A 16,752-nucleotide genomic window follows, 5' to 3' on the forward strand; every position below is an offset into this window, starting at 1 on the left:
TAATTTTAAATCCTTGCATTTTTCAAATCTAAATCCGAATAGCTCTATCTAAACAAATATGTTTTTTTTCCACTAACCGCTTTTGGCGATCCCCTTATTCACCCAGATAGACTTTTTAGGCTGTTACGCTATTAACAAGGGATGCATTTAAAAAAAAATTCACATGGAATTTGATAATACTGAAAAAAAACCGAATTTAATTGATTCAATCAATTATAAATTACTGCACGTGCAAATTAAAAAGCGCATATACTACAAAATAAAAAAAAAATTTACTTCGGAATTAATTTCTAAGGAAAGTATTTTTTTTTTTTTTTTGTCCTTATTTTAACACTGACAAAAGCGCGTGATTAAATGCTTTCATGGAAAAATATGAATTTCACCATAACATTAAAAATGAAAAAAAAAAAAAAATGTACAAAACTGGCTTTGATATCATTAAAATTTTCATTTTTTTGAGTTTTAAGATAATGCAAAATTCATTTTTGTGAGATAATAATTTGGTACGCTATAAACATTATTTTGCAAAAACAGGTTATAGCGATTACCTAACGGAAGACGGTGAAGACTTATTTTCACTCTCGATTAAACGTTTATTTTGACATCTATTCCTATTACCTCGATTACTTTTATATCTTCTTTCATTTGACTGAATAAAAGTTTTGGTGACTGTACGATCCTTCTTAGCATTTCTAAAAGTATTTTGCTCTTTCATTAAAGAGCTAAGTGATGCATTGGAATAAATGCAGGTGTAAAAACAATTTATGAAGGAGTCAAATACATTCGTAATCTATTTATATTTGACTGTTGCCATTCAACAATAAATAATAAGAACGATGTCTATGCCACATACGTTAGAGTTATATACATATATAACGAATGAACAGACACTATTCCTTCTTTGCAAGGCGGGAAAAAGATTGGTAAACAATGTTGAGGATCATTTCACTCCTTGGAAAATAATTTGGTTTTATCAGTAATAAAACCCTAACAATGAACTAGCGGCAACGATTTCCAAGAAGTTTTCTCGCATAGGTACAAAAGAAAGTTTTATCTTTTTGCCCAAACATAAAAATAATTGACCTTGTGCAAGACCGTAAACGTCTCCCACATGAGCGTTTTGTTCTTCGTAATATAATGAAGAAAACCGAATATGAATCTTTGCGCTTTTTTCGACTTGGGAACCAAAATTTGGCACAGAAACAAAATTTTCGCAAGATTATTTACCAAATTTCATTTATCTAAATTGTTGCATTTTTGAGTTATCGTCTTTACATGTGAATGTACAAACCTAATCTTTACATGTGAATGGTCAACCATTTTTATAACTGTAGTTCGCCACTAATATGCAGTCAATACACAAATACCTTTATTAGAGATCAAGTGACCAGTTGCTTCGGAAAGAATATTGCTTATACTCGATTTCACATAACTCGCTTAAATATGCCTTCATATTCATGATTCCGTCAAACTGTCTGTCTTTAAAGTCATGTTATTTTGATTATTTTACTTTTATTTATTTTGTACATGAATCTTTCTAATGGAGATAGTCCCTTAACATAGGAGATAGTCTGTTATTAAAAATGTAAATATCCGGTTCCTCTATCGTCTAAATTTCGTGATATTGTAACTTCACCTTTCTATTCGTCTTTCAATCTACACAAATACTAAACAGAACCCTTCTTTAGCTTTCAACAATCGATTAAATATTTAATGAAATAATGAAAAGAGTTTGAATTTAAGAACAAAAATTCAACATTGTAAGAAACTAACCAAAAAAGTATTTTTGTAAAAAAATGCCAAAATAAAAATTTGCGTAATTGTTAAACTGACATCAATAGACATTAAAAAAAATATATGAGGCAGTATATACTTCATTTTTGTGCAATAATATTTTTGAAATAAACTTTTGAATTTTTATACTCGATTTATTCTACCCCGGGAGGCATAACTTATGTACAAGCAAGAAGCGACAAGATACGTCAGTCTACATCACAACACAAGAGCGAAAGAGTCCGAAATTTTACTTTCAGTAGTTTTTACAATGAGATTTTGATAGGGATTTTATTGAAACGTGGTAAAGAAATTATTAAGGTACTTAGGTAAGGAAATTTAGGCATTTCTAAAAGAAGGTTCAAAGCATTCCCTCAGATAGTGAGAACTGCTGATTTTACAATTTTCTTAAATGCGTGTAGCATTAATTAAATAAAGAAATAGGAATTGAATCAGGAAATAAGAAACCATTTTAGAATGAAGTTAATATGGGTTAAATTAAGATAAAAATTTGGAAATTAATTAGGATTTAAATTAGATTAAAAGATATCATTACTCTCTCTCTCACACATATAGCTCTAAGGTGCAAATTCCCACTCTCGAAGGTAGGTATATATATGTCAAATTTGGCAGCTGTAGGTTAAACATTCTGATATTTAGAGAATCAACGAACACACACACACACACACACACAGAGAGAGAGAGAGAGACAGATTCATCGTTATTATTAGTAGAGATGGAGACTTAAGAAAAATGCTCGGACCACTTCCTCGGGTTTAAAATAAATTTTTAAATTCTCTAAAAATCTTCCTTCATCCAAAAGAATTAACTATGATTAAATATTATTGGTAGAAATGATATAAAACTCAGGCAGATCCAAAACATAAAAATTCGTCAAAATATCGAGTTCGAATATTTTTGATGTTGATTATACTTTCTCTATACAACGTATACGAAAATGTAAAAAAGCTGAACTTCATAAATTAATGAAATATGCTAAACATAAGTGCCCAGAAGTAAAAATAAATATGATTAATTAATTGAATAATAAAATGAACAAATATGTACAAAAAGTGAGATATTAAAAATTTTAAATTATTACATTAAATTAATCGATCTAAAACTCATAAAATTCGGTTTAGAAAAAACGCTGAATTGTGTTATACCTACAGGTATTCCATGACTTCAGTTCCTGACACACTACCAAAAATAAAACTTTTCTTTGATTCAAAAAAAAAAAAAAAAAAAAGTCATTTGCAACAACACAAAATGAATGAACTCTGGTCATAAGCGAAGAGAATTGTCGCCATATAGCTTATATGTACAGCCAGACTACATTGCTTCAAATCCTTTATATTGAAATTTTCTCTGAAACAACAAGTCGTATACCGGTGTTCTTTGGTCATGACCCATTTCAATTTTAGTAACGTATATGAGGAGCTCGTGCATTCAGCTCATTTTGTTCGATTTTATTGAAATTTTTGATACAATAAATTACGAGTTTAGTTTAATTTTATTAACGTCCCGTTTTAAAGCAACACCAGGCTATTTTTGGGACGTACCCCGCAATTTGGAACCCCGGTCAGATGACGAGGACGACACCTGAGCTGGCACCCCCCTTACCAAACTTCCACACCACACCTGCGGGAGAACTTTTAGCCCCGACGGATTTGACGTGCACCAGGCCCACTTACACGACGATTCTTTGATGGAATCGGATCTCGAACCTGAAACCTTCTGGTTCCGAAGCCGAGTTCTTACCACCAGGCCACAATAAATTTCGAAAATACTGCTAAGATATTTTCAAAGACTTTATAAAGTTATCGATGGTATCAAAAACACTAGCTACTCAGAAAGCATTTGGATTCGATTCCTGTTACTGGTTTGGGTGGGTGGGGTGCCGATGATTAATTTTAAGAACATTAATACCATACTATAAATGTAATTCCGTCGTTTCAAATAAAAATATCAATTAGATAACAAAGAATATTTCGTTACAACTTTTATTCAGTTCCTTTCATGCTTAGAAACATGAAATAAAGTAAACAATTTTCCGCCTACTTCTTGTTACAACAGATTTTTGAAATTTTGTATGTTTCTGATGAGAAATGTATGAGTTTGTATGCTTCTGATGAGAAATCATATCAGAAATTGAATATTAATGCAGCATTTTAACATTTTCAGAATAGTTTTAAGTAAATGATTAATTCCATACGCACGTCTAATAGTAAATTTGTCGAAAATGTGATTCTAAGATTCCATAACATCTATAGTAACGAAATGTAATATATGTAACAACAAAAGCATGTACAAAAAAAATTATAAATGTATTTAGTAAGGCAAAAATGAGAGTGGGGGGGGGGAGCTCATATTAAAAATACGAGGTTAAAAAAATCGTAAAGACGTGAAACATTGAATATAATAAATGTGATTAAAATTCCAATTTGTTTAAAATATTTCTATTGGCACCTCACACTTCTTTTTTTAACTATATTTTTTATTAAAAATATTTCTTTTTCATTAACTGAAAAAAAACATGCTTTAAAAAATGTACCTTTTAAAAATTATATTTCATTTAAAAATATTAAGAGTTACAAACAAAAAGTTAGAAAATTCGAATGAACAAACAAAACTTTATTGTCCAATAAAAGATATATTATAACTTAAATTTTTAACAATTCAAATCATCATACAGCTAATGGCACATATAAAAACAATAAACTAAACTGAATTTTAACTCATAAACTCAACTGTGAAAAATAAATAATTGATATATTTTAATATAATATTGACTTCTCAATACAAAAACGATGATGAAGAGCAAAGATCTAAATTAGTTAAAAATTGTTACATTAGATAAAGATGAAAACAAAGTGAAAAAGTAACAAAACACACAAATTAAACCAAAAATTTTAATTTGTATGAAAAAAATGTTGTTCCTATTCTAATTAATAACATTGTTCCTATTCTAGGTAAAATACTAGGATGTGACAAATGTAAATTTTAAAAAATGACAAAACAAACTATTTTTTTACAATGACAGAATTCTGGATAAAAATAATTGTATAAAAGTTTAGCTCACAATAATTCGTTCTTTTTATAAGTAGTACTGCATGCATTATTCTTTATTTGCAAAATTTAAAATTTGATCACTCTAAAATAAAGCTTCATAACACCCATTAATGCCCTGCATCCTCATTTTTTATTTCAATAATTAAACCAATTACTTTCTTTTTTTTTAAAAAAAAAAAAATTTTGTGTAACAAATCCTTAACTATTCTCAGATAGTTTCTCATTGGTATGTATTATGTTAAAGCCAGATCTTAAAATCAAAACATCATTTTGAATTTTTTGAACACATTTTTAATGTAATACAAAGAATTCCAAAATTAATATTTATTTATGATATTTTACATTTCAACAATTTTATATCGATAAGAAGATTCTAAAGAATTTCTTTTACTGATCTTTTTTTGATAATTTTTCTAAAAAAAAATAAGAACAATTATTTTTTGGAAATTTAATTTTATTTTGCAGATATTTTAATTAAGAGTAATTTTAATTAAATTCATCCTTTAAGTTAATTTCGACATTAATGCATTAATCTTGTCTCTAAATGATTTAGAATAAATGATTTATTCTCAAAGGTATTTTAGTCACTAAAAATAATTTCAAAAATCAATCTGATTTGACAACTAATATTAAAATTTTCCATTCTATACCCATACATAAACATTAAATTCTGCCTTCAGCTTTAATTAATAGAAGTTCGGCAAAATTTATGAAACAAGAAGTTAAATCTCTGGAATATATTTAAACAGACTCTTAAGGGAATAAATATACTGGGGTAACAAAACAATGTATACAGATTCTAAATATTTACTAGATAAAGAATTAATAACATACATCCAAATTTTTAAATTTAAATTGAATAACACAAATGTAAAATCCTGATAATTATTGGAGGACGTTAAAGGGGTGCTAAGCATACATCAACACGAAAACATTTTCTTTCGATGTCAGTTTCATTGCATTATAAAGAACCTTAAATTAAATACATTATGTTTAAGGTATAGTAAGTAAAAAAAAAAAAAAGAGTGAGATTCAGCACATGTGAAAGATAATTCAAATCCTCTTTATCCTACCCATGTAAACACAAAAATGCTATCAAGATGGACCTTTAAATAATTGATAATTCAAATTAATATATTAACTCTGATGGTAATTAATCAGAAATTTAATCAGAAATTAGAACCATAAAGCTCTGATGTATTTATCAATTTGATGCATATATTGTTTACATGCTGTAATTATTAAGAATGTATATTCATTTTTGAAACATATGTATACTTGAGTTGACAATACAATAACTGCTGACATATAATGCTCTATAAATCACATTTTTTTTTTATTATTATTTCACCCATCTAAAAATTTTGGTTAAGAACAACATAGAAATTCACAATACTTCAGACATAGACAAATATTTTACACAATAGATAAGAGATCCATAGAGATAAATAAATATTCTACAAGGTAAATATGAAAATGGGCAATTACTAGCTACCACGCAAAGCAAACTTAAACAAAACTGCTTTTTAAAATTTAATCTTGAAATAAAAAGCATAATTATTTTGCATGGTGTAAGAATCATCGAAAATTGTCAAATTCTTATCCAATTATTTCGAAAAATGTAGTAAAAATATAGAGGGATATTGTTAAAATGACAAAATCTTCAATAAATATTGTTAAAATGATTTTATAAAATGATGTATTTCAGTTCAAAGAAATATGTAGGATCTATTACATATAAATTTCAAAGAAAAACAATAATACTCAAAACTACACTTCATAGTGTACAGAAAATGGTACTTTAAATTGCATTTTAAATTTAAAAAAATTTATCCCCTCCCCTCCAAAAAAAAAAATGAATGATGCAAAAATGAATGAATGATAAATGAAGAAAATAGAATTATTTTAACAACATATTCAAAATTTTGAAAAAGTACACATTTTTTTCCTTAATACTATACAGGAATTCGGAAGAATATTTTCTAAATGCAATATTCTTTTTATAAATATATTATGACAGCTACATACATTAAACAATAATGATATAAAAAAATGAATGATACCATTTGCTTTTTATACAGCAAACACTATTTTCAGCTTCACAGAACCAGTTCAAAAACGCGGATAATCATAACATTTATCAGACTGAAGACTTTTGTTCAAAATCCCTTTCCCCAAAATGTGTATTACATTTTCCTTCTCATTCTTCTTCCAAGAACCACTTTGCACATTATGGCTTCTTAAATTTTCCTCACTCTTGATCCCTTTAGAAAGGAAACATTTCAGGATCTAATTATTTCTCTCCAAATATTTATAAGGAACCAAAATTATGAAGTAAGGCAATAAAAGTAATTACTGATATTAGGCTGGCAAGTAACTGTATATTTATTTCCTCATATAGTTTTACATGAGGAAACTGAAACTATATGAGTTATATAGTTTCCTCATGGAGTTTGTAGTTTTAGGAATTTGTATATATTTTGAAATATAAAACCATATCTTTGATTTGCAATAAAGTCACATTAAAAATCTTTTAATAATGATAATGTGTACAGTTTTTGTTTGATGAGATTGAAAAAAAAATATGGAAAAAGAAAAAGAGCTTTATTTTCCTGTTGGAACTGATACTTTAGGGGGGGGCTGTAATTTCACAAAAAGTAATGGATTTGATTTTTTTACTCAAGGATTACCAAAATTCTGGTTGTTCAGTTAAAAGTTAGTAAAAACCAAATCAAGGGCAGATTGTATAATACAATAAATGACACTGGTTACAATTTTTTCTTGAATTGAAAGAAATCTTCCAAATAAATTACTTAACATAAAACTTTTATAGGTACCTGCAATGACACCAAACATTTTTCTTATAAAATACGAGTTATCCTTTTTTTAAAACTTGCTAATTAGAGATGGAAAAAGGGCAATTTACAAAAAGATAAATTAAAAGAATTCATGGAATAATTAAGTAGAAACAATCGGAATTATACTAAATCCATAAATAAACTTCATAAGCAACAGGTTATTTTATCAGTTTGATGCGATGGCAAAGAAATAATTTCAAATTTTATCTTGCAACCAGATAATTCAAACATGTACATTTTACAATTAATCGAACTAAAATGTGCAAATTAAAGAACAGATACAAGAAATCTAAAAAATATTATATCCTATTAATACAGTGTTGAACTATATATATTATTGATCATTCAGCAAAAACTATTGAAGACTATCTTGAATGTGAACTGCTCCATTTACAATTAATTTGGTTCCTTGGGGAAAAAAATTTTTAAGCTAAAAATGATAATAATGATGATCTTACGATATTGCATTTGGCTAAACTTTTCCTCCAATAAAAATAAGAAGTTTTATGGATATGGAATTAGAGTATAACCTGAAAGACGGCAAAACAGTTATAGATAAATCTGGGCAATATGTTGTAGAATAACTCATTTCAATACTTAAAAACACATGCCTTTATATACTTTCAGCCTTATACTTAATCAACAATTACTTATAAAGCCCCCCAAAAAAGTTATTTGACTTACTTTACATCATGATACTTTAATGTTTAATTACAAATGAAATATTTAAAAAAAAGGTATGAAAGGTTTGGCAAAAACAATTTTGTTTATTTCTGTCTCGACATAGGGCAAAAATTCTTAATTTAAGAAGCCTTTCTCCTTTCAAACTTTACTAATCACCAATCCTTGTCGCTGCTCCAATTCATGACTTTCTTCATGTTGTCTCAACATCCGTTTCATCGAGAATTTCTTATGGCATACTTTACATTCATGACTTTTCTCCCCAATGTGTAAATGCAAATGTTGTCGCAAAGTACCTTTGTAAGCAAATTTTTTATTGCATATTTGGCAAGCATAAGGTCTTGCTTTCTCATGAGTTGATATATGTTCTTTGTAAAGTCTAAGATCATTAAATACCATAGAGCATTGTGTGCAATTATAAATACCCAACTGTGAAGCATTAGGAGTTGGACTGGCTTGAGCTGAAGTTTGAGGATTTGGAGGAGGGGACTTAATGACACTAGTAGATGCAGCAGTCTTGACTTGGTTACTGGCAACAGATGCTCCTGCTTGCTTTTTGTTTTTTGAACTTTCATCATCAGATTCATCACTAAGTAATTCTACTATTTCGGGAGATTTCGAACGCTGGCTGGAGCTTCTCTTTATAGGTTGTCCCACAAAGTTTCCAGGTATTGCGTTCTTTTCCTCAAACTTTTTAAGTCTAATTTTGTATTCTTCCTCTTCTGTATGTGCCAACAAATGATTTGTAAGTTCAGTGTCTGAAGAAAATTCTTCATCACAAATGCAACACGACTCTAAATATTCAACAGGTGAAGATTCTTCTGCAGAGTAGGCCATGATTTTTGGTTTCACATAGTTACCAGTTGCTTCAAGATATTTCATTTGAATATAACAAGAGATTATTCATTCATAAGTGTCAACACATCAACCTGCAATAAAAAATAGTTGACTGTAATTTATTACAGAGAATATAATAGCTATGCCTTCCAAATATTCTTTATTATTAAAACTTACTTAGTATAGCAGCTTCCATAATACCATTAGAAAATTTTATGCTATATTATATGTTCTGAGACAGAGCTTCTTAAGTTGTGAGTCACAACCCAAGTAGAGCAAGGAAAATTTTCATAGAGCTTTCTTCTTTCAGATTGCAATGCTATATCAAAGTAATTAAATAACTGTTATTAATAATTTTCATATTATTATTGATTAACACCCTGTTTGTTTCTTTAATTTTGAATAACATCAAAATTATTCTGATGGTAATGGAACAGCAAAAAATTTTTCACTTTAAAAGGAGTAGTAAGAGGAAGACACATAAGAAGCCCTGCTCAAGTAGATTAAATAGTATCAATGGTACCATACCAAATGCAGATTTCATTAACTCTTAACAAACCCATGCTTGTTCTCATATAGTTCATAAAAAAATAATTAATAATTATAATAATAATTTGCAATGACAGAATCATAAAGCTTTTTCACACTACCATACCCTCTACATTGGTTACCCAGCAATCCATAGCATTTCTTACAAATAAATTACATATAATGAATATCTGCAATTATAAATAGATATCTCCAAAGAATTTTAATTAATTTAAACAATACTCAAAATTATTTAACAGACATTTATTACTGATTAAATATATAAGTGAAATAATTTTACTTAATAAAATACAAAATATAATTTTGTTGATCAAGCAAATTAATATAGTTTGTTTGCTCACTTTTTTTTTTAATTAAACAGCAACTTTCTTAAAATCATCAATGTCCAGTTTAACATCATAGCAAACTTCCATATGTGTTTTGTAATAAAGAGCGACTCGTGTTTTTGCATTTATATGGAAACAAGATTCTGCTTTTTTTTTTATTATTCTTAACCAAGCTAAAAAATGTTTATTATCCATTAACATTGCTGTAAGTGAGGATTCAGGAAAAGGCCATTTTTGGCACTATCTGCAGTTTTTCACTAAATATCCATAACTTTGTAGTTTTCACCTAATTTCTGTAGTTGGTAGAGAACATACACCCATCATATAGTTGCATTAGTTTACTAATAAAAATGTTAAACCTGACAGTCAATTGATTTTTAAAATTAAATATGAATTATAAAACATTTATTCAAACTCTAATGTACATGGTGCAGAAATCAAGCTTATTAATAATTAATGAATGACAACAGTCAAATATAAACAAAACTTGATACAAATTTCAGAATGCTTCATTACTTGAATATTTTTACAGTTGTACAATTCAAATGTTCCAGAGGAGCAAAATATTATTAGAAGTTTTCTGGTGACAATTCCTCGTGTCATCAAAGAGCACATTGAGTCAGAAAAAAGAAGATATAAAAGAAATAAAGAAACAGACTTAAAACAAAAAGTTCAATCAAGTGCTAAAATAGGCTTAATGTTGCCTAATAAGTAATTGTGTTAAGACTTAAGATTAATGTATGATTTCTCGGTAAGCATGTCAAAATCACTCATTGATATAAAACTTGTCTGTCTACCTATCCATGTGCATATGAATATGCTAACTTAAAAAATCATTAACCTGAATGGATGGAATTTCATTAACAGTTTTATCACCAGAATTAAAGATATGCAGTAAAATTTAAACCAATGCATCAAAGGATGGACTGCCAGTCTGTTAATATATTTATAAGAGCGATAACCAATAAATATAGCAAGCTAAATAAATTTAACTAAATGATCAAACGAACAAGTTTATTTCTATTAATAATAAAAGAGAACATATGTATGTCTATGCATTAGTATTCTATAGAATCACTGATCTACCACTATCAAATTTGATACAAATAGGCATTGGAAGATGAGCACCTGAGAGCAATTTTCTGAAATTTAAATTAATTAAAATTTAGTCACTATTTTAGAGTTTTTCAGTGATAATACCAAAAAAATATTATTGCACAAAACGAATTTTTATACCATTTAAAAATTGTCTCTTCAGTTTTATTCATTTAACAGCTAGGCATATTCTTTCCAAAATACGAGTAATTTTTAAAAATATTTTTCACGAAATGTTCAACAATGGATTATATTGTTGAACTGAAATTTAAACCACTTTCTTTGTTCAAGCAAATATTTCTTTCATCACTGAAAGCTAAGGAAAAAGGATTATGTACAATATTTATGCAGTTTATATCGGGAATGTGATAAGAGAATTACTGCATTACTAAAACTAGAATACAGTGATTTTCAACAGATATGCCTTTAATAGGATTATGATGCCATTAAATTTGATTCAATCAGGATGGTTCATATGCCCAATGAACAACGTAAGCATAAAGCTATTAAAATAATGTAGCTTTGATGTCTGTCGCAATTTGATAATTAAAAATATTTTTTGAGGGGAAGGGTCATGTACAATAAATTACACAAAAGATTTAAATTAAAGTAAACATAATCAATAAATTAAGCAAAGCAGCAGGTTGCCAAAAGCATTAGCTAAAAATTTAAGAATAGAGTGTAAAAACATATAGCATTTAAATTTTTGTATGTATTAAAAAATATTTCATAAAATATACAATATGCAACTATTAAATAAAAATTTATCTGATTCAACAAAAAAAATCAATGTATTTTAATAAAAAAAAAATTTTAATTTAAAAGAAGGAAAATGCAGAGTTTTCTGCTCTTTGGATTCTGCTAACATTTATTTCATATAATTGTGTAAACATTATTATATATATATATCATAGTTTTTTTTTTATTTAAATATAATTGTAGTTAATATTTCACTGTAAATTAAAGGTATTGAAACTAAGGCTCAGTGATCAACTAAATTATTTCAAAACAACAAAAATGGTTCAAGCATTGCCCTCCAACAGCTAACCTGAGCAAGCCTCTTTGTGGTGCACTTTTGTTCACGCTAAATCTGTTACACAGTTATAAATTAGTCTTTTTTTCAATTCAAATGCAAGACATTTTACACATTTTCAAGTTTCAATACAATGCTCATTTAGTCGTAATTTTCAGAGCTATACTGGTGCTGTTCCAGCTGATGGAAAACCCTCAGAATTCAAAAGGTTGAATACAATTTTCACAAATTTATTCCAGGTACTCCTATAGGCATAAATAGAATATATACATTTTTTAAAATTTGATTCTAAAATTTAAAGGATAGTATGCTGCAAAAGGTAAATGCCGATAGTGATATGACAGTGGATAAGAAATATAGATCTTTGACATGAATCTAATATTTTTATTCAATCTAGTGAGTAAACTTTGACAAATAATCCATGGCATGCAATTAATATACAAGAACCTGACAGTCAAACATGCGTTTTTTTGAGAATTTTCTACTTGATCGACTAAAGCTACAACTACAATTGTTGACAAAGAGCTACAATTGTAGTCACAAGATTATGTACCAAATTTCATTTATTTAATTTATTATGTCATAATTTTCTTTATTACTAAATACATACATTTGAAAGTGCATATCAAAAGACCTAAAATGTAGATTCATATCAAATTTTACATCAAATCTATTCAGTATTGACTGTCTGATAAATATTATAAATATTATAGATGATAAATATTAAACCCAAATTTCCTTTTCCAAAAATCTGTATATTTAACTACATATTTAAATTTTATTAACTCACTGAAACCAGCATCCTTATTTGTTGATAGTTACACATTTTCGCTTCAGAACTAAACTAATTGCATTCTATTATTTATCTTTTGTTTTCCTTGATAAATCAATGAATATTTCCTAAATCATAAATAGTTTCATTTGTAAAAGGCCAAATATTAACAGCATTTTGAATGTAAATTGACATTTTGAAACGTATATTTCTTCTACACTGATTTATTTTTCAGATGCAAAAAATTTGAAAATAATAGCTATTTGTTTATCATTTATTTAAAAATATTTTTTAGGAATAAAATTTTATGCTACAGTTATCTATGCCTTAAAATTTTAAACATAATTCAAAAGAAATTTTGAAATCACGGAAGAAATAAAAACTTGTGCACATAAATGCAATTTAAATTTGTAAAGATTTTGATTGCATCTATGCATTTGATTGCATCGATTTTATTTAAATTTGAGAATTAATGATTTAACAGTTACATTTATCATGCGATTACGAAATCAACCGATTTAACTCCATTTATCAAAGATTAGCAAACTGAACACAAATAAATTAAAGATTAGAGAAATACACATTTTTATAATTTGATAGAATAAATGGAAAGAAAAAAAAGGCATTAAAAAAAAGCAAAGATTTGTGAGATCTTAACTGAAAGAAAGATCTAGCTATGAAATCAAAAACTTTACAATCAAACAATCTTAAATTACATATATAATCTCAAAACCTACAGTAGTTACTTCACAGATCTCCATGAGATCCTAGAAGGAATCAAAGTAGAAAATAAAAGGGATATGATATGGTTTATTTTGTACTGAAAGAATGAATCACATGTATCCAATTCAAGTATTAAGATTTTGAGGATATGGTTTATTTTGTATTGAAAGAATGAATCACATGTATCAATTCAAGCATTAAGATTTTGATTTATTTCTTGCTGTGACCTAAGAGAAACACACTCAAGAGACATTGCATATATTCTTATAGCTTACACTCATGATTTATAAGATTACAATTATATCTGATTTAAATTAATTATTAATATATTTAGGGCTATATCTGTTAGAAATGCCCTCCAAAAAACTATCCGCCCAATTGGAGGCAAAAAGATGCCACACTTGTCATATTTCTAAAACAAAAGCATAATCTGAAGGTTGAATCCCTCTATAAAACAACATTCCATATTTATTTGCTTGATTTTACAGTATTTGGTTGTGTTATGTAGCTCCATAATACCATTGTAATTCCCGATTACTGATAAAATAGTACAATTTTTTTTCTACTATTCACACTTCCGTTTACGTCTGCACGTTAAAGTGGGGTTTAATAACAGACGAGTAAGTATAACAAATCATTATCTTAAGCATATTGACAAAAAAAAAAAAAGAAGAAGAAGAGAAAGTATAATAATATTGTTCCCCCCCCTTTAAAATGCGAATCAACCATGTATTGTTTCAATACATCAATCTCAAAATTTGCATCTGATCTACCAGATGTTTCGCCGCAATTAAAAATTGCACTTTTATAAATTAGTATAAATTACAAAAATAAACAGGATATTACTTTTTTTATCATACAATACAATATTAAATGCATTTTTGTGAATGCATAATCTTCCTTAATAATAATCCAAAGTAAGCCAAATCAAACCGAATTCAAAACATTAAGCCTTACTTGATTTTTCCGGAAGAGATTTTCTCCCAACTTTCTTAGATACAACTCAGTGAATCCGCTGAAAACGGGTGCATTTTTGTCAGAATTCTGTTCTTTGTTGGCCATAGATTTTCAAAGAAATAATACGACAAGTTCTTTTAAGGAAGAATCAAAACGTCATTGTTGTATACACTGTTCGGTATAAAACAAAACACTTTCTAGAATACAGTTAAAATGACGGTTAAAATCGAAGAAGTCCGGTTCTACGCTTTAATTAAAAATCATGCAAGTAGAAGAATTTGAAGAAATATAGTTTCTTCATGGTTCGCTAGAGAATTTCAATCAGTTTTTTGTATTACATTTTCATTTTACAAGTACTCTTTTATTGTTTGTAACAACTGGTAAATTTTTTCTTTGTTGAAAAATAACCTAGTAAAACTGTCAAATAAGGTCACCATGCAAGCATAGTAATTATAGCAATATATTGATATATATCTTAACATTTATTTCCGACATGTATTTTACAAACAGCCATTTGTTTCAACTTTCGGATCTACATTTTGAACTAGGTTTATTAAATGAGCCTAAATGATCATTAAAAAAAATCAAACAGCATTAAATGCGTTCCTCAATCACAATATTTAAATCCAGCGAATAACTTTCTGGCTCTTCAAAAAATTACGAAGGAAAATTATATGCAATCACGATTGGGTATAGAAAAAAATTTAAATGAGGAAAAAAAATGAAGTGAATGAGTACAAATCTCAAACGCTACAAAAGAAATCAAAATCAGAGGAATTTTGAAACGGGATTGAAAAGACATTCTTATAAAAAATTTTCTAAATAGAAAACGTGTAATGTATTCGTATGATGCTATATCTTCTAAAGAAGCTATGACAGCTTCATATGCGCTTAAACGTAACATTGGTATATGACAGTGATGTATTCACATTATCAACTTGATTTAGTACCACTTCAAGTGATATAATCATTGCAATTGATTGAATAGTTGAATAGTTTTAACCGAATGGTAAATGAATATCCATGTTCGCGTAACAATAAACTGTGACAAGAAATCTTTATAGTTGATATAGTAGCAATCAAAGCATTTATTGCGTTTACAAGATTATTTGAAACGAAGAGAAAGTTAAATCTAAGAGGATTTTTTTTTTTCTTCTAAATTTGATTTTTTAGGAACGGCTTTATTAAAACCACCATGAGGGACTACCAAAGAATATGAGACAGAACATTACATTGATCTTGGGAAATGGGAAAAATTCTTCTAGAAAAATATTATTACTTAGAACGTTCTCTCAAGAATAATCAGTACGTTGCGTGTCTTACAGAAGAACTACCGAGAAGTGTGGTAAGTGCGGCATATTTTTTTTTTTTTTTTTAATCATTTATACCTACTGCAAATTTTTTCTCAAATTCAATTTTTTAAAATATTTTTTTCTTAGTTTCTACCAATATATTGTTTCCCTGAAATTCAAACGGCTTTTATTGTTTCATCATATATTTAATCGTGTGATTTTCTTCCATCGTCGAAAGCTGAAAGAGGATTCCATTAGTATCTGTGTAGTTTGAAAGACAAAGTGAAATTACAATATTGCAAATTTAGAATATATTTAGGTTTTTAATAGCTATACGATGCTAAGAGACTATCTCTATTACAAAACATGTACAAAATAAATAAAAGTAAAACAATTAAAATTGTATGGTATTATTAATAACAATGTGGCGGAATCATGGCTGTGAAGTTATATCTAAACGATTTATTTAAAATCAAATATAACCAATGTTACTGACGAATCATAAGGTTACCTAAAGTGACAAGCCAACAATGTCATGCATGCAATAATCAAAATGATTAAGGGCGACTAAACCTTTTGTATTCTAATTCCTATCCCTAATGTGAATTAAGCATAATTTTATTTATGAATCATTTTGTTGCAGCTATATTGCATTTTCTTTTTTGTGGTATAATACTTATTCAATGATAAAAACATTTTTTTTGGGGGGGGAGGAGGGAGTTTATTCGTTATCTCTACTACTAATAAAGTTTAATTTGCATGTGATATTGCTAAAGAAACCAGT

The 16,752-nt window shown here is 27.8% G+C and overlaps 2 protein-coding genes across 4 annotated transcripts in view; one reads left to right on the forward strand and one right to left on the reverse strand.

Moving 5' to 3' along the window:
* The window catches only part of LOC129962581 (uncharacterized), a 93,918-nt gene that overhangs the window by 63,016 nt on the left and 14,150 nt on the right, over positions 1-16,752 (reverse strand). The window contains exon 1 of one of the 2 annotated variants that reach the window (XM_056076382.1): positions 14,677-14,862. The exons of the other annotated variant lie outside the window; for it this stretch is intronic. Within the exon in view, the coding sequence (XP_055932357.1) occupies positions 14,677-14,781 (105 nt within the window). The 5' untranslated portion in view covers positions 14,782-14,862. Of the gene's footprint in view, positions 1-14,676; positions 14,863-16,752 lie in introns of those variants that run through there. 2 annotated transcript variants of the gene reach the window in all.
* The window catches only part of LOC129962580 (runt-related transcription factor 1-like), an 85,207-nt gene continuing 83,930 nt past the window's right edge, over positions 15,476-16,752 (forward strand). Inside the window, exon 1 of one of the 2 annotated variants that reach the window (XM_056076380.1) lies at positions 15,476-16,021. The gene's annotated coding sequence lies outside the window, so the exon portion shown is untranslated. The remainder of the gene's footprint in view (positions 16,022-16,752) is intronic. The other variant, XM_056076381.1, reaches the window with a different exon arrangement.

Source organism: Argiope bruennichi, chromosome 3 (assembly GCF_947563725.1).
Source record: "Argiope bruennichi chromosome 3, qqArgBrue1.1, whole genome shotgun sequence".
In the NCBI taxonomy this organism is placed as follows: Eukaryota; Metazoa; Arthropoda; class Arachnida; order Araneae; family Araneidae; genus Argiope; species Argiope bruennichi.